Source organism: Canis lupus, chromosome 21, assembly GCF_048164855.1.
Source record: "Canis lupus baileyi chromosome 21, mCanLup2.hap1, whole genome shotgun sequence".
NCBI classification, from domain to species: Eukaryota; Metazoa; Chordata; class Mammalia; order Carnivora; family Canidae; genus Canis; species Canis lupus.
This window is the reverse complement of record NC_132858.1, coordinates 7,818,434-7,837,072: the sequence shown is the minus strand read 5'-3', so window position 1 is coordinate 7,837,072 and position 18,639 is coordinate 7,818,434. Positions and strand designations below refer to the sequence as shown.

Sequence of the window (18,639 nt, the reverse complement as noted above, 5' to 3'; positions counted from 1 at the left end):
CTGGGTCCCCACCGGATGGGGGGCCTCCAGCTACAGCACTTGACTATTCCTCCTGCGAATCAGAGGGGAGGGAGCCGTGAATGTCCTGTATGGCCCTGAGCCCTGCCACCTGTCCTTGCATGGAGGAGGCAGCATGTAGAAGGTGCAAGGCTGTGGCCTCTCCTGGGTGCACCCCCACCGCCTCACCGCCTTGCATTCCCTTAGCAGCGTCCACTGGAAGCACCTTGCTGGGGGATGCCTCTACCTGGCTCGCAGAACTCCATCTCTGCATCCGCCCCAGTGCAGGGGACACGTACCTGCCCCCAGCCTCCGACCTTTCGCGTTACTGGTTACCCTAACCTACCCCCCAAACCGAGGCGGGTCTGCATGGTGCCAGCAAAGGAACCAGGTTCCGGAGAGTCCCCGAGAGTCCGGGCGCCAGGGGTGGCTGCTGGGCCCTGAGGGTGCCCGCTTCGCGCAGCACTCAAGCGGCTCAGGCAGAGGCGAGAAGGAGACCGCAGGGACAAAGTGCGGAAGGCAAAACTTCGGCTGGAAGGCAGGGGCGCAGGAGACGCGAGGGGCGGGACCAACAGGTCGGCGAGCCCGCGGAGCCCGGGGTGGGGGCCGGGGACCCTCCAGGTGGCACTAGCGGCGCTCGTCCCGGCCGCCTCCCCTCCCCCAGCCCTGATTGGCAGGCGGCCTGCGACCGGCCGCGAGCGCCACAGCGCCCCGGGCGCCCAGGCGAGCGCGAACGGCCCCCCGCGGGAGTAGGAGGGGGCGCCCGGCTATATATAGCGGCTCGGCAGCGGCCGGCCCAGCGCGCAGGGAGGCGCGCACCGCTCCGCAGGGTCCCAGCCCGGCCGCGCGTCCCGCCCGCCGCCCGCCGCCCGCCGCTCCATGCAGCCCGGGTAGCCCCGGCGCCCGGGGGCCCCGCGCCTCGCCTCCCGCTCCGCCTGCGGCCGCGCGCTCCGCACCGAGTCCCGGCCGTGCGCTCCCGCGGGCCGCCACAGGCGCAGCTCGGCCCCGCGGCTTCCCGGGCGCACGGCCCGAGGGCGGGGATGGCGGGGCCCGGGGCGGCCGCGGCGGCGCTGCTCCCGGCGGTCCTGCTGGCGGTGCTGGCGCCCTGGGCCGGCCGCGGGGGCGCCGCCGCCCCCACCGCCCCCAACGGCACGCTGGGCGCCGAGCTGGAGCGCCGCTGGGAGAGCCTGGTGGTGCGCTCGCTGGCGCGCCTGCCGGTGGCCGCGCAGCCCAAGGAGGCGGCCGTCCAGAGCGGCGCCGGCGACTACCTCCTGGGCATCAAGCGGCTGCGGCGGCTCTACTGCAACGTGGGCATCGGCTTCCACCTCCAGGTGCTCCCCGACGGCCGCATCGGCGGCGTGCACGCGGACACGAGCGACAGTGAGTGGGGCGCGCCGGCGCGAAGGGTGGGGGCCCCGGGCACGGCTGCCCCTTCCGACCCGCACGCGGAGGCCCCGGCTGGCACCTGCCGGCGGCCGTGGGAACCGGGACGGACTCCGGTTCCGGTCCCCCCCGCAGGGACAGAGGCATCCGCGGCCCCGGAGTCCGGCGGCGACTGTCTCTGCGCACCGGGGCGAACGGGCCCCGCCTCCCCGCCTTCGGAAGCCCCGGCTCTGGGTGCCGAATTCCAGCGCCTGCGCCCGCGGGGCCCGAGAAGCGCGTCCGGGTCGGCCCGGCTCGGGGACCCTGGGGGCCACCCGGCTCCTGCTGCCCGGGACTGGGCGCGGCCGCCGCGGGGCCGGGTCGGGAGGCCAGCCAGTGCGCACCCGCGCACGCCGGGCTCCGGGGCCCCTCTACATCCACCCCCGCCCCCAGAAACGGGGTCCCGGTGGCCCGCGGCCCGAGGGGGTTCCGGAACGGCTGGGGCGGGCCAGGGTCCCCTGCCCGGGAGTGACCCGCGCCCCGCCCCCAGGCCTGCTGGAGCTCTCGCCGGTGGAGCGGGGCGTGGTGAGCATCTTCGGCGTGGCCAGCCGGTTCTTCGTGGCCATGAGCAGCAAGGGCAAGCTGTACGGCTCGGTGAGTACCGCGAGGGCCAGCAGAGCACCCGGCAGCGCGGGAGGATCCGGAGTCTTCCAGGCCGGCCTGTGTATGCCTGGAGCCCGGATCGTGGGACTGGTGGGTCACAGGACTGGCACCTCCCCCCCAAACACAAGTACTCTGCGGCCGTGCGGGTGACCCAGGCCGTCCAAACAAGGGGCAGAGACCCAAGACAGGAACAATGAGGTCTCTGCCATCCCCGCGTGGCACCTCCTAGTCCATTAAGAGGTGCCAATACCAGGCCTTCTCTGTAGCCTCTCACCGGTGGGTTCCAGCAGGCAGGACTGCAGTCTCTGGTAGGAGATTCTCTGGCCGCCAGGTGCTGAGCAGGTGGCTGGAGCACCAACTGCTGTGGGCTGGTCACCTTGGTCTTCTCACCCTATGGGGGTCTTGGCACCTCAACTTCTCTCAGCCAGATCAGGGCTTGGCCAGAAAGGAGCCCCTGACAAGTGACCCTCAGGGTTCCTTGGCCAGGAGGTGGCCCCACCTGACTCTGTCCCTTCTCCCTCCCAGCCCTTCTTCACCGAGGAGTGCAAGTTCAAAGAGATCCTGCTCCCCAACAACTACAATGCCTACGAGTGCTACAGGTACCCGGGCATGTTCATTGCCCTGAGCAAGAACGGGAAGACCAAGAAAGGGAGCCGAGTGTCCCCCACCATGAAGGTCACCCACTTCCTCCCCAGGCTGTGACTCCAGGCATCCTGCCTCAGTTTCCCAATGCTCAGGAGACTTTCTCCAGATGGACAATTTAATGCCAGAGTAGGTGTAAGATATTTAAATTAATTATTTAAATGTGTATATATCGCCACCAAATTATTTATGGTTCTGTGGGTGTGTTTTGTATTTTTCTGGAGAAAAAAAAAAAGAAAAGAAAAGAAAAAAAAAAACCAACCCTGAGTTTTCTAGTAAGACCGGTGAAGACCTTTCCACTGGATTTATTTAACTTGTCAAAAAGTTGTCACAAGTGTGCTGCTACTCTGTGTTTTTAAAAACGGTGACGTCAGACTCCAGTCTCAACCCTGCTTTGCACGGTCCCTTGTACTGTGGTGCTGAGCATCTCTGTGTCTGGAGGGGCCTTCCTGGGGCCATGGAGCCAGCTAAGGACCCTCCCAGCCCTGGCTCTGCTCCTAGCATCCTCCGGCGCCCCGCTCCTTTGTGCCCTGTTGCTATTCATCGGGACATATCGCCTTACTTCGGGTACAGAAAATGCACTGTGGGAGTGCACCACTGTCACTCTGTTTTTAGATCTGCCAAGACTGACCTTTGAACTTTTCTGTAGTCAATCTTCCTCCATCTCCCCGATGGGGGAGACTCTTAGACAACTTTATAAACTCCTGTTTTCCTTTTTTGGCTCAGCCACAGCCCATGTTTCTCTGTGGCCACTGAGGAAGAGGCAAAAACAAAGCAATTTTGTGAATCCGACGGAAAGGAACCCATCTCCCGCTGAAAAGCTGGAAGTGGATAGATGGGTATATTTGCAACCACAACCAAAGCCCGAGTGATAAAATACAATTTGTGGTAGCTGGTACTTCTGATAAGTCATAGAATATAGATTTTGTTTGTTTGTTTTAATGTGCTTCCCTGTGCCTGGGAAGATTTGAGCTAGAACTAGCTGTTCTTTTTAGATGGAATGTCCTTGTCATTGTACAAAAACACTTAATGCAGTGTTTGCATGGAGGAAGGTGCCGCTTCTCTCCATTGCATTACCTGATGAAGTGGACTTAACATCTACCTCGAAACCCTTAACCCACTCATCTGGTGAAATCTGCAGAAAGCTCAGACCCGGCGCAGGCGTTCCCTATCCCAAGTGGCTCTTTTTCCATATGTAGCCAAAGAGGATTGCAGATAGCGTCGGTGCGTCCCATTGAAACCTTGTCACGTTTGAGCTATCTTTACCCCGTGATTTACTTTTAGTAAGGATAATCATGGTGAAAATATTTGCAGACAGCTGTTAGAGTGCACTATATGGTCACCAAGTAACCTTATATTTTTCTTTATATATTTTACAAATGTAACCCCTGTCGCTGCAGCAAAGATGGAAGAGGCAGGGTCGGTGATGTTTAAAAAAAGTCCTGAGGTGATGGCAAACATTTAATTTTAATGAATGACTTTTTAGAGTTTATACAAAATGACCTTAGCTCGCTACCAGAAATGCTCCGAATGTTTTGTCAAGACTTTAATGCTCTCCTAGGATGTTTCTGAACCACCTCCCAAATTAACTTTATGGGAGTCTACAGACAGCAAGACTGGAAAAGGCTGATTGGAGTTTGTGTCTTTCACATTCCTTTTTAAAACTCTTTGTTCGAATGCAAATCATCTACTTAAAATACTGTCCTTAAACCAAGGCCTTGGAGGAGGAAGGAAGCCGCTCGTGAAGCCTGATGGCTGGACTGTACATCTCAACCGGCCGTCCCCGTCCGTGCGGTGAAATAAAAAATGTTTTCAATTTTAAATTGCGTCCTAGGCTCCAGGAGTCTTGAGCAGAGGGGATGCTCCCAGGTCTCGGTGCTGATGGGGGGGAGGGGGCGGGGCTGGAATGTGTGGACATTCGGTATTTCAAATACTCGCTTCCTAAGTCTTAGCTGCCTTGGGATGATGGCACGATGTCTCATCTCAGAGCCCAATCCGATTGTCAGGAATGAAGATGTCTTAAGTGCAGAATGTGGTGATCCTTGGCCACTTGCTAGTCAGCGAGCCTTGTGGGAAGCGTATAGAGATGTCATTGGACCTCTGCAATATTGCAAAGTGTTTTCTACTGTCGTGATGGGATCTAAGGTTTCTGTACTTTCCGCGGTTTGCAGGATCTGTCTGTAGTTTTATACAGGTGCTGAGCCCTATTGTGATGTATGTGCTGTGCACATTGACATATGCCGAATAAATGGAAACATTTGTCATGTATGAAAAGAACCCCATTGGACTTGATGTAAAGAACCGGGGAAGGTATTGAAAACGATTAAAACCTGCCTGGAAATGCCATGCTATGGTTGCGTCCAGCCTCCCGGTGTCTATTTGAGGCCTTGAGCCTTGCCTGGCTGCGGGTGGGGGTGGGGGAGACGAATTTTCACCAGCTGTGTCCACACAAATGTGGCCTTGAAGACGGGCGCCTAGTGGGGTGTGAGCGTCACAGAGTTTCGTGAGGACTCTGAATCTTGCAGTTTATTCCTGTGATGGGGCCAATTCACACCATCCCCACACTGGGACTGACCAAAGCTCAGTGACCCCCCCAGCCCCCCTCACCTCCTCACCACCCTCCCCGCAGCTTGGCCTGGCACCATCCACAGCAGTTTGCACTTTCCTGGGGCCAGGGAGTGAGCCCCCAGAGCTGGTCATCAGAAGATTGACTCAAGCAGGGTTTTCAAACTCTTAAGTAGAGTAAGGATGAGTCTTGAAATCAATAAAACGACTACAACTAGCCTTTTGTAAAAAGGAAATGGGATATAGCCAGATTGCGTAGAAACTTCCAGAGCGTGTCTCACAGGAAGGACATAGGTTAGTTTCTGACATATGAATATAACTAGTCTCTAATAGGACTTGATACAGAACTGGTTTAGTCGTGTGGATGCCAATAAAAAATTAAACATGCATGTAAAGGGCCTAGAAAATGGGTGCTCCTCCCCCCACAACACAGATCCAATCACTTGACAAAAAGACCCAAAAAAGGTGATCAGAGCTGCAGGATCTTTAATTGTACCTATTTTGCTCTCCAAGACATCACATTCTCCTTCTCTTCTCATCACCCGTGACCTAGACTAAATGTGCCCAAGAAGTGCATGGGCAATGTTTCTCGGGTTAAATTGTGTCCCCGTGAAAAAGAAATAATTGGAGCCCTAAACCCCCAGAACCGAGAATATGACCTTGTTTGGAAATAGGGTCTTTAAAGAGGTAATTGCATTAAAATAAGGTCATTAGGGTGGGTTTTCATCCCCTGTGGCAGGTGTGCCTCTAGAGAGGTCACAGAGAGACACGGATGGAGGAAGAAGGCCCTGGGAAGGAGGAGGTTGGGGTGCCCTCCATCAGGTGGAGGAACGCCAGAGCACACGGAAACAGCAGCAGCCGCAGGGCGGCCCCCGAGCAGATTTGAGATGTTGGGCTTCTGGCCTCCAGGATGGTGAGACTTCTGTTCCTGTTATGTTGAGGGACTCAGCGTGTGGCACTTTGTCACTACAGCACGATAGAAACTAATAATTCATAGTCCTTGCAGGGCCGGGGTTGGGGAGGTGAGGACTGAAGCCCCAGTGATGTCCGGGCTTGGCCTGGCTTCTGCTCTCCTCTGGTCCCCGAAGGTCTCTGGCTGAACATGGAAGGCCTCACCCAGCTGCTGGGGTGGAAACCTGCCCGTTGTGGTCACAGGCTGCAGATAGGCCCAGAGGAGGACAGAGGGGTCACTCACTCACTTAACATATATTTGTTGCATGCCTACTATATGCTGGCCACAGCGCTAAGAGCTAGGGGTACCCAAGTGAGGAAAAGGAAGGCCCCGCTCCACATGGGACCCTGCTACAATGAGGGGGTGGTCGCACAGGAGGCCATGAGACATCGGGCAAGGTAAAGAGGGCCCACCTGGAGGCAAAGAGAGAGTCAGATGGGGAGGCTGGCGGCCCCCACCTTGGCCTTGCTGGGAAGTGGCACTCGAGCAAAGACTTGAAGGCCCTGAGGGAGGGAGCCACTCTGGGAAAAGCATTCAGGCCACCAAGGGAACAGCCAGTGCTGGGGTGCTGAGCCAGGGGCAGTCTCTGTATGTGGGAGCCCCCTGTGGCTGAAGTGCTGAGAAGGGTGGGGAGGTCTGAGAGGCCAGTCATGGGGACTGAGCAGAGAAGGGACACAGGCCACCAGGAGGGGGGACGGTGGAGGAACACTGGCCAGGGGAGTGTGGATGGTGGAGGGACACTGGCCACCAGCAGGGTAGACCGTGGGGTTGTGGGAAGGGCTATGGGACTAGGCTCCTGTTGGCTGGGGCCAGTGTGACAGCAAGGAGGACAGAGGAGGGTGGCCCACTGCTGGGGATACCTTCTCTGGCCAGTGCTCCTCCCTGCCCTCCCCAGGGACCCAGCCTCAGGCCCACTGCCTTCCAGCTGTGTGACCTTGGACAAGCCCAGCGAGCCCTCTGTATATGCGGCCGAGGACTTGATGCAGACGACAGTTGATTTCTGTCTTTTGTTATTGTTAATCTCCAAAGAGACTTCGTTATAGTCCTAATGTCCCAATCCGTTTTACTCTGTGCTGGGAGTGCTGTCCTGCGAGAAGGGGCCCTCCCGCCGCGGGTGTGCCGTGTGTGGGCTCCTGGGAGGGCTAGGTCACACTCTGGATTTCTCCTCCTCCATGCAGCCTGCGCTGGTTCACGCCTGCCTAAAGTGGGAGGGGTCGAGGCTCCCCAGCTCAGAGTCTTCCTTCACTGGGGACGCTTCCTAATCGTTCTAAGTTCATCCTACATGATCCTTAAAAGAACAAAATGTGGGGCGAGGCTGGAGCCCACACAGGTCCAGTCATGGCTGGAGGAGCGACCGGGCTGGGCCCAGGGAGGAGCTGACTGGCCAGCAGAGACCCAGGGCCTCAGGCACCCTTGGTGGACACTGTGATGCCCCCTTCCCTCTGGGAGCCTCAGACCCTTTCCATTCGGGGCTGTAAAAGCACCTCAGCATCCATGTGTCCATGCCCCCCAGAATATCCAAATCTCCAAACTGTCCTCCTGCCAGACCCTGAAGTCGCCCTCCTCTGTCCCCACCGCCCACCATCCCTCCCTGGGAGGAGTGCGTTTCCCCTCATCGGTTCAGAAATCTGTCTCTCCACCTCTGGGCTGGCCTCCTACTTGCCCCTGGCCACCCGTTCTCGGGGTGTGCTCAGCACCCACACGGCACCTGCCCCCCTGGGACAAGCAGCTCCCAGCAGCTCCCTCTCCTCCTGCAATTAGGGTCCAGATCACAGCCCTCAGGTGACTGCTGCATAAGTTCCCCCAAAGCTAGTGACTTGAAACAACCCTTTTGTCAAACCTCATGATTTTGTGGGTCAGGAATTTGCACAGGACCCAGCAGTGGATTCTCCTACAAAGTGGGTGGGGGATGGGTGCTTAACACAACAGAAACCTATCATCTCACCATCTGGGGGCCAAAAGTCTGAAATCCACGTGTGGGCAGGACCACGCTCCCTCTGGAGGCACTGGGGTCCCTCCTGCTTCTTCCAGTTTCTGCGGCTTCCAGTTCTGGGCTCCTGCTGCATCCCTCGGGCCTCTGGCCTCTGCCTCAACTTCACGTGGCCTCTCCTCTGTGGCTCTGTCTGAATTCCCCTCACCTCATGGGGACACTGGTCATTAGGTTTATTTTAGGGCTCACCCTAAGCCCATATGACCTCATCTTAACGAGTTACATTTGCAAAGATCCTATTTCAAATCCTGTTGCATTTACAGGTTCTGGGTGGACATTAATTTTTTTTTTGGGGGGGGTGTACTAACCAACCCAGAGTACCAGTTAATTCTGATTTGCTCTTGAAATCACAACTCAAAGGTCATCTGCTATAAGGACCAAAGATATTAGCTGGTGCCCATTTTTTGGAAAATTAAGAGCCTGGTATACAGGAGGCGCTGACTCAGGTTAGTGGTACTGTCATTCCCCAGAGACTTCTCTGGCCAACCCCTTCCCCTCTGCCCTGAAATTGAGCCATGTGTCCCCATCACATGCTACCCTGGTGTCTTAGACCAGCTTCTCCAGAAGCCAAGCCCGAGATGGGAATTTCTAAGCTAGAGCTTTACCAAGGAAAGAGCTTTTGGAGAAAAAAAAGCTATTAAAAAAAAAAAAAAAAAAAAAGAGGGGCACCTGGGTGGCTCAGTGGTTGAGCGTTCGCCTTTAGCTCTGGGTGTGATCCCAGGATCCTGGGATCAAGCCCATCATCGGGCTTCCTGCATGGAGCCTGGTTCTCCCTCTGCCTTATGTCTCTGCCTCTCTCTGTGTTCATGAATAAGTAAATCTTAAAAAAAAAAAAAAAAAAAAAAAATGAAGCAAGCAGAGCAGAGCCAGGAAAAAGGGAAACAAAGTTGTGATTGCAGTGGAGTCTGGGGTGTGAGCAAGAGGCCTGAGCCGGCCCTTCTGAAAATATGGGGCCCCAGCTTTTGTAGCCCTTTGTGGGTCAGTCCCTGCCTGCAGGCTGCCCAAGGGGACAGCGGACCCTTCCAGATACATTCAGGCAAGGCAGCTCCCTTCCAGGAAAGGTGAGGATCAGGGCCACTTGGCCATTAGCAGCTGGGGGATGAGGGCAGCTGGGGAAAGGGTCTGAGTGCTGACCACCAGCATCTACCACGCCCAGCAGTTCTTCCTAACTCTCCAGGCTCATCCACAGAGCGACGAGTTATGTGATCGCTCCTTTGGGGCTTGCTTTCCTTGTCTCCCCAAGACTGGGATCTTCGAGGGCAAGGACGGGGCCAGGCTTTGTGTCCCCAGGACCCAGCACCACCCTGGGTACCTGCCAGGTGCTCACGCAGCACACCTGAGGAGCCTTTCCTGCCATCACTGTGCGTGGAAGTTCAGCGTGTGCTCTCCACCGGGGGTCAAGGTCCCACACCAGCCGCTGCTGACCCGGAGGCCAGGAGCCAGCCTTGCTGGTCACGGAGCTCACAGTGGGGATCCCGGAAGGGGACCTTCCTGGTGCGGATGTCTGCTGGCCTAGACGGCATCCAGGGAGCACCCCTCTGCTTGCTGGATGGGATGCTTCCTGATTCATGAATCACGTAATAAAGCCAATTAGATTAAAAAAGATTGAAACACAATATTCAGAACCAGCTTCCCCACTCACCTACTTGCCCCCATGCCCCTTCCCTTTTATTTTTATTGCGGTCAAATAAAACATAAATCTACCACCTTGGGGCACGGCGGTGGGGAGGTCAGTCAACTGAGCATCTGCCTTCAGCTCAGGTCATGATCTCAGGGTCCTGGGATCGAGCCCTGTGTCGGGGAGTCTGCTTTTCCTCTCTCCCCCGTCCAGCCCCCCCCACCCCACCCCCTGCTCATGCTCTCTTTCAAGTAAATAAAATCTTTTTTAAAATCTACCATCTTAACTATTTTTAAATGGGATAGTTTGGTGGTATTAGTACTTTCACACTGTTGTGCAACCATCACCACCATCCATCTGCACAACTTGGTCATCTTGTGAAACTGAAACGCTGTCTCCGTTAAACACTAACTCTCCCTCCCCCGGCCCCTGGCACCCATGGCCCTACTATGAACCTGACGACTCTAGGGAATCACACAGGATTTGTCCTTTTGTGTGTGTCTGGCTTATTTGGCTCAGCGTAACGTCCTCAAGATCCATCCGTGGCAGAGCAGGTGGCACAATTCCCTTCCTCCTTAAGGCTGGATAACGTCCAGTTGTGTGGATGGACCACACTTTGCTTGTGCGTTCAAACGTCGAAGGACGCTTGGGTTGCTCCTGCCTTATAGCTACCGCGAATAGGGCTGCCGTGAGCATGGGTGTGCACGTCCCTCTTCCGGATCCTGCTTTCAGTTCTTCCGGGGACATTCCCAGAGGTAGTTACTGGATCGTACGATAATCCTCGTTTTAACTTTTCGGGGAACCGCCCTACTGTTTCCACACAGACCACACCATTTTACACTCCCACCAACGGTGCACAAGGGCTCCCATTTCCCTACATCTTCGCCAGCACTTGTTTTTTTTCTGTTTTATTGATGGTAGCCGGTCCTGATGGGTGTGATGTGGTATCTCATTGTGGTGTTGATTTGCATTTCCCTGAGGATTAGTGATGCGGAGCACCTTTTCATGTGCTTATTGGCTTTTTATTTGTTTGTCTTCTTTGGAGAAGTATCTATTCAGGTCCTTTGCCTGGTTTTTAATGAGCTTGTTGTTGGGTTTTGGTTCTCTGTGTGTTCTGGGTATGGATCTCTCAGTAGACAGGTGATACACAAATCTCTTTTCCCATTCTTTTTCCTCTGTGGACCGGGATTTTTCCTGCACAGAATTTGAAACTTTTCATGACGACCAGTTTGTCTATCCTTTTCTTTCATCGTCTGTGCCTTTGGTGCTGTATCCAAGAAATCCTTGCCAAGTCCAACGCCATGAAGCTTTGGCCCTATGTTTTCCTGCAAGAGCTTTATGGTTTTACGCCTTACATCGGAGTCTTTGACCTATTCTGAATTTATTTCTGTACATGGTGCTGAATAAGGGCCCTTGTTTTTTAAATGGCAGGCAGTTCACTCACTTCCAAGCCTCTGTTTCTCTGCTGGGTGTGCATTTGATAGTGAGCTGGGTTTTCCCATAGGTGGGGACGGGCTGGAGAACGTCCCACTGGGATGAGGTGTAGATGATTCTTGCCGGTCTTGTCTACCAATCCCCCCACCCCTTATGCTCCTGGTCAGAGGCCAGGGTGCCCTGGGAACTCCTTTGCCAGAGGCTACAACCAAAATAATGTGACATATTTCACTTTATCACCTAAGTTTTACTCCGTCCTGCCCAACATCACCAGGAAGGCCTGTGGTGTGTATTTTGGGGGGCTGGTGGGCTTTGACCATGGCGCACTTAAACCCCAGGCTCCTCATCTTAGGAGGCTCATACTTTGGACCCCTTTTCTCACTTTTGCTGCTTGGGACTGGCTGGGGCTGGCAGTGCCACCCTTGTGAGGGGTCCTAAACCCAGACTGGGAACCAAATTAACCTCAGTCCTGGGTGCTCTGCAAACTCTCCTTCCCCTGCACACATCCACGTGAGTGGATGCACACACACGTGAGCATGCTCACACACACATGCATGAGCACACAGGGTTACAGGGTTGACCAGATGGCCTGAGGAGCTTCAGGATTGAACGTGGACCCCAGGGGTCAGGTCGCCACTCAGGAGTGCGCCCTCTGGGTCCTAAGCCCCAATGCCCACACCTTTGGCCCTCCGTGGCCTCGGGCAGTGGCCATCTCGGAGCTCGCCCACATTGGTCCTGAAATGTCCCTCTGTATTGTCAACCCCTGGACTGTCCAGCTGGGGGGCTCTAGACAGGCAGCAGGGGAAGCAGTACAGCTGGTGCCAGAAAGCTTGGGTCTTGGGTGAGTTTTGAGCAATGAGACTGAACCCCACTGAGTCCTGTTCCTACAACCACAGAATAAAAATAGTAGTAAACCCTTCCCGCAGGTTGTCTTGGGGCTAAGGGAGCCGAGGCATGCTTCCAAAACCTCAGGGTTCAGGTGCCCCTGGGGCTGCCGGCGCACAGCCCCAGGGGGGACATTTCATCCCGGGCTCTGGGTTCCACCTGCCCTGCTTCACCTGCACCTACACACCACATGTACTTTTGTTTACCTGACATTTCTGTTGCCACCAATCCCTGTTACTTAAATAATTTTGTTTTAAAACTCTGCAGCACCAGCTTAAATGGAAAAAACGCTGTCCCTTGTCATGTGCGGGAGGGAAACACATGAAAACAGGCACAAAGCTCTGAGCCTGGGGCTCTTTTTTTTTTTTTTTTCTTTAGGGCGATTTGCAAGTGTTAGAGATGTGTTAAGGACTCACTATCACCAAACAGAAACTTTCTCCTCTTAATGAGCATGGCCTAAAAGGACTATCTCACTGTGACATTCCATGTGAGTTAATGCCACCTAAAATCAGTTCCCCTGCTGGGCCCAGCAGGACACGCTGCCCTTGGATAATGCCCTCTTAGTACATGCAGAGGGCAAAGACAGTGGGGTCTCTGCGTGGACAGGGAGCCAAACCCCAGAGCGCCCTGCTGACATGTGCCTCTCTCTGTGCAAGTGGCCTGACTCCTGGATAAAATATAAAATGATAAGGGTGCCTGGGTGTCTCATTGCCTTTGGCTCAGGTCAGGATCTCAGGGTCCTGGGATCGGGCCCCGCATCGGGTTCCTTGCTCAAGGGGGAGTCTGCTTCTCTCTCTCACTCTCTCTCTCTCTCTCTCCCCCCCCTCTCTTTCCCTGCTTGTGTTGTCTCTCTCTCTCTCAAATAAATAAAATCTTTTTAAAAAGTAAAATATGGGACCCCTGGGTGGCTCAGCGGTTGAACGCCTGCCTTCAACTCAGGTCGTGATCCCGGGATCTGGGATCAAGTCCCGCATTGGGCTCCCTGTGAGGAGCCTGCTTCTCCCTCTGCCTGTGTCTCTGCCTCTCTCTCTCAGTCTGTGTCTCTCATGAATAAATAAATAAAATCTTTATTTAAAAAAAGGTAAAATATAAGATGGTAGATGAAGCCCTGTGGAAACTGAGGAACGGCTATGACTTCTTGGACTCTCCTTCCATGGACCGTCCCCTCCCCTTCAGACTGAGTGGCCTCCTGACTGCCCCGCCCCAGCACCAGTGCCCTGTGCCCCTCTGGAGGCTGGGTCACGAGAGGCGGGGACCCCCGTGCCCGCAGCCTGGAGCCACCGTGTCGGAAGCCCGCCGCCCCGCGGCTGCCACGTGGGGAGGAAGCCCGAGCTGCCCGCACAGGCCCGCGTCCTCCCCGCAGTCCGGCGACAGTCCCCACTGTGTCTGCAGTTCCCCAGCCCAGCCCAGGCCCAGGATGGGGAAAGAAGCCTCCAGCCGCTTCTCTTCTTCTGAGACTCCAGGTGTCTTGCAGCAGAGACAAGCTGGCCCGTTGCGTCCTGTCCAAGTTCCTTACAACAGAACCTGTCAGCGCAGTGAAAATGGTTGTTGCCGTCTGCGCTCAGTTTTGGGGTGTCGGTCATGCGGCAGGGGTTACGGGGAGCAGGCTGTGATGGGGGGATGCGGTGACGCACACACCCAGCTCTCTCTGCAGCCCACTCGCTCCCCGGGGCCTCGGGCCGTGCAGGGCACACCGGCGGCTGGGCATGGGCTTCCTCGGTGTCGGGAGGGGAGCACGGACCGTGGTGAGAGCAGGGTTGGCTTCTCTCGGAGGCTTTGGGCAGAGTCCAGGCTTTCCTCGTGCCCTGAGGGAACTCCAGCATCCAAAGCCAGCAAATCCCCCGTGGGCCGGGACACCTGGGGTGGCTCAGTGGTTGAGCGTCTGCCTTTGGCTCAGGGTATGATCCCAGGGTCTTGGGATCGAGTCCTGCATCGGGCTCCTCCACACAGGGAGCCTGCTTCTCCCTCTGTCTGTGTCTCTGTGTCTCTCATGAATAAATAAAGAAATAATCTTAAAAAAAAAAAAACACCAAAAAACCCCGGGGGTCTCCCAGGTGGCACATGGTCCCTTCTGAGCCCTGAGGACTGGGTGGGAGTGGGGGTGGGGAACGGCAGCACAACAGGATGAATTTTTCCCCACCCCAGGAACTGGCGGAGGGCTGCCCCTGGCTCCTGGGACCAAAGAGCCAGAAGTCTGTCCTTAGAGTCTGTAGAGAGGGGACGGTGGACCTCCCTCAGGCAGGTGCTGCTGGGCTGTCACCCCCACCCCCACCATTGAGTCTGAGCGGATAAGGGCTGAGGAGAGACCAAGTCATGAGCAGGCACAGAGAAATGACAGCTTGTCCAAGGGGCCTCAGCTGCCCGTGGAAGACCCAGTGCATGATGGAGACTCGGAGAGAAACTCCAGTCAATTAAGTAAAGAGGACATTTCTTGGAGACATTCAATTAAAACACATGAAACAATTTTAAAAATGAGTTTTAAATGTTCAATAGATGGATTTTTTTTTTTTAAGGATGATGGTTGAGTCTTCAGTCTGCAGGACCATGCAGAAGAAATATCTTCCAGCTTTTCTGTCTCCCTGTCTTGCTTCGGTTCTGCCCCAGGGCCTTTGCACGTGACCCGGCCAGTCCTCTGGAGGTCGGCTCTTTTTCCCATTAGTCTGCTCTGGGATCCAACTCATTCACAGACTGCTGGTTCACAGACCACGCCAGTAAGCTGGCCCTCCCTGTCACTCTTCCCTTTTGGAAACTGCATGGTCTGAAATGACTGTATTGTATTGTTTTTTGCATATTTAGTTCTGGCCCCTCTTAGCATGCGCTGCTCTGCGGGTCAGGCTTGCTGGTCTGGGACAGTGCCGACCCCTGAACAGGGGCAGGGGACCCTCAGTGCCTGACTGTTGCTTGAGCAACAATGAATACATGACATCTGAACGTCTGCCAATAATGGGACTGGAATTTGTTGCATGAGGCTCAGAATGGGTCTGGAAGCAGAAGAAATCCGCTTTAAGGAAATATAAGCAATCACTTAGACAGATGTATGCCGCTTCTTGCATAGCCCAACTTATTTTTATTTAAGGTAAATTCTATATCCATTCTTTTTTTAAAAAAAAAAGATTTTATTTATTCATTTACGAGAGAGAGAGAGAGAGAGAGAGAGAGAGGCAGAGACACAGGCAGAAGGAGAAGCAGGCTCCACGCAGGGAGCCTGATGTGGGACTCGGTCCCGAGACTCCAGGATCAAGCCCTGAGCTGAAGGGAGATGCTCAACCCCTGAGTGTCCTATCTATATTCATCGTTTAAAAGATTTTATTTATTTATTTATTTCAGAGAGAGAGACAGAAAGAGCCACAGAAAGCATGAGCAAGGAGAGGGAGAAGCAGATTCCCTTCTGAGCAGGGAGCCCGATGTGGGGCTCCATCCCAGGACCCCAGGATCATGACCTGAGCAAAAGGCAGACACTTCACAGACTGAGCCCCCCAGGTGCCTCTCAACATCCATTCTGTAACAGAAACACTGCTGTCCTTTGACATTAATAAGTAGGACATATAAAGATCAGATTTTGTGACTGTGTTCCAGAGGCGACTGGTCTTCCCAGAGTGTCGGCCTGCATCTCGGCCTCTCTCTGCGTTAGACGGTGCAGACTGGCAGGTCCTGGCAAGGTGGGCGGGGCATGCTGGCTTTGGGGCTTTCCTGTCACCAATCGGAAGGGACAAGGACAAGGACAGACTCTGCATGTCCGTCTCCCTCCGTGTGACTTTCACGCTGTGTCTGTGGCTCAGCAGCAACTGTTTCCGAAACCAGCAGGTGTCCATGGCCCCCACTTTGGGAAACACCAAAGTAGAACAAAAAATGCAGCAAAGACATAAAGGATGTGAATTTGAGAGCCCACATGTGGGCTGTGCAGAAGATCCTCGCTTCCATGGAATGTTCTTAGGGCGAGATCACGTGCCTGGCCACAGAGAAAACTTAGTAACTATCCCGTCAGGAAAATTATGATGTAATAAGGCAATGAGGGAGCGATACTAAGATGGATTTTTAAATTTCTACCTTTTCAAAATTCAAACAAACAAACAAAAAACCCCCCTGATGATTGCTAAACTAGCCCCAGGCCCTTCCTGTTCCTGCAGCGGCTCCTCCCGACCACTTTGCACTCTCCCAGGGAGGGCAGGGACCCCTCTCCCCCCAGCCTGAGGCTGGGCTTGCCAAACGCCTGCTGAGGTTGGTAGGACAGCACAGGCAGCCTGCGAGCGAGGCCACCTTCCCCCGCCAGCACGAACATACCCGAGGGCCCCGGCGGCAGCAGAGGAGGAACTGTGCACGAATCTGTGCAGAGGGCTGGAGCCCAGGGCCAGGTGCGCAGGGGGCAGGTGACGAGGCCTTGACCAGCCCTGCTCGGGTGGAGGCCTGCAGTCGCTCACACTTCCCAGGGAGGCCCCTGGCCCCTTCCCAGCTCCTTGACACCAGCCCAGGAGTCGTGGGTTTCCAGAGAGGAGCCCACAGGGTCTGGAGAAAAGCCCAGAGCCTGCCAAGGCCCCTTTGATACGGGCTCCAGGGCTGGTCTGATTTGTACTTCAGAGCTAATGTGATTAGGGATGAGACTGTCACCAGAATATGTTAATGGATTCAAACAGCCTCCAGTCACCTTCCAGGGGGGCTGCCCCAACAGGTCTGGAGCCCAGCGTCTCCAGAGCTCTGGGGGGCTTTATTGGTCTGAGGGGATTGGCTTCTGGGGGAGCTCTGAGGATTCTGGGGGCTCTGAGAGGCTCTAGGGAGTTCTAGGGGGCCCTGAGGGACTCTAGAGAGCTCTAGGAGGTTCTGGGGGTTCTGGGCCTCTAGGAGGTTTTAGAGGGCTCTCGGGAGCTCTAGAAGATCTGGGGGTACTCTGGGAAGAGTCTGGGCTGGGCCTGGGGCCCCCACTTTGCTGAGATCCTTACTCTTGGGTCTTAGGTAGAGGACCTAAAGGTCCTAGAGCCCCATGAGGTGGTCGCCTCATTTCACAGGTGAGGAAAGTCAGGGTAAAGGCCAGGTGTGGGGAGGGCACATTTGGCTCCAAATTTCTTTAAACCTGGGATACCCTTAAGCCCCTTCTCCCCACTGAGAGGTACAAGATACTCTCCAGGCTGGAAAGATAAGGAGGTTCACAGGTGTCTGGGCCTCCTCTCCACCAAGCAAGTCCAAGAAGTCCAAGGGTGCTGTGCAAGTGTCCTGGGGCAGCTGTAACAAATGACCACACACTTGGTGACCTACAAGAATAGAAGGCGATTCTCTCCCCATCTGGAGGCCAGAAGTCTGAGATGGAGGTGTGGGCCGGGCTGTGCTCCCTCGGGAGGCTCTGGGGGAGCGTCCTTCCTGCTCTTCCAGCTTCTGGGGGAGCCTATGCCCCTCCAGCCCCGGCCTCCCTCTGTCTCAGTCTCCTCTGGCCTTCTCTGTTCTGTCTCTAACTCTGCTTCTCCCTCTCTTCTCTTATGAGGACACCTGCCATTAGATCTGGGGCCACTCTAAATCCAGGAGGATCTCACCTCAAGACCCTGACCTTCAGTACATCTGCACAGGCCCCTTTTCAAATAAGTCCACACACTCAGGTACCTCGTGCTGGTTAGAACCTCGACACATCTTTTGGGGGGTGCCATCCACTCCATCACAGACAGGAGAGCAAGCCCATCCCCACCTCAGCCAGCCTCCTGGGCTCCAGATGGAAGAGGGAGAGAGCTGCTGGCTGGCCCCATCCAGGGCCACGGTGCAGACACAGCAGACAGAGGAGCAAGCCCAGACATGGGCGCTGTGTGCGATTAGAACAGAGACGTAAGCCCGGTCTGAGGGGGTGGGAGCAACACCCACAGCTCGCATCGCCCAGCCTGCGAGGCCCCTGCCACATTCTCAGTCCCATCTCCCCCTCTGCCTGTCTTTGCCCTACAATGGGTAAAACCAACTGGCCCCAAGGCCTTTGCACTTGCTCACTCAGCCTGGAGTGTTCTGTGTCCAAAAGTCTCCTTCCCGACCCCAGCTGAAGATCGCTCCCACAGCCCCTGCCTCAGAGCCTTCCCAGTCCCCATCAGCAACCAAAAACATCAAGTTCATGTCTATTGTATGAGTCCCCCAGACTCAGAGCCCCATGAGAGCAGGTCTCTGCCCACCTCATGCGGTCTTGGTGTCTTTCCAGAGCACCTAGCACGGGGCAGGGGGCAATGTTTATTGAGTGAAGGAGTGAGAGCAGAGAGGCATCCCCACATCCCTGAGGATCTGCTCTGGGATCCTCTGCTCTGAGGATCTGCTCTCCCCACTCCGAGCTCCCTCTGTCTGCTATGCAGGCTCTGGGGACCTTGGTCCGGCCAGGTCAGAGCTGGGTGGACCCCTAGGAGGGCCCAGCTGCCTTCACACCCGGTAGGCAGGATCATCCTGGCCACTTGCTGGAGTCTGTGGTGCCCGACCTGGAGCCTTTTGGTGAGAAATGTGCATTTTGGTGAGCAAGATGGTCTCAGGAAATCTCCAGCTATTCATGTGCAAACACCCGGTCTCTAGTGCTGGGGCTTT

At 55.4% G+C, this 18,639-nt stretch overlaps 1 protein-coding gene across 1 annotated transcript; it reads left to right on the top strand.

Moving 5' to 3' along the window:
- Positions 1-1,037: 1,037 nt before the first annotated feature.
- FGF4 (fibroblast growth factor 4) lies at positions 1,038-3,129 on the top strand. Its single transcript, XM_072791845.1, has 3 exons — positions 1,038-1,377; positions 1,910-2,013; positions 2,548-3,129. Exons 1-3 carry the CDS (start codon positions 1,038-1,040, stop codon positions 2,722-2,724), a joined length of 621 nt encoding a protein of 206 aa, XP_072647946.1. The 3' UTR covers positions 2,725-3,129.
- The last annotated feature ends 15,510 nt before the right edge of the window (positions 3,130-18,639 follow it).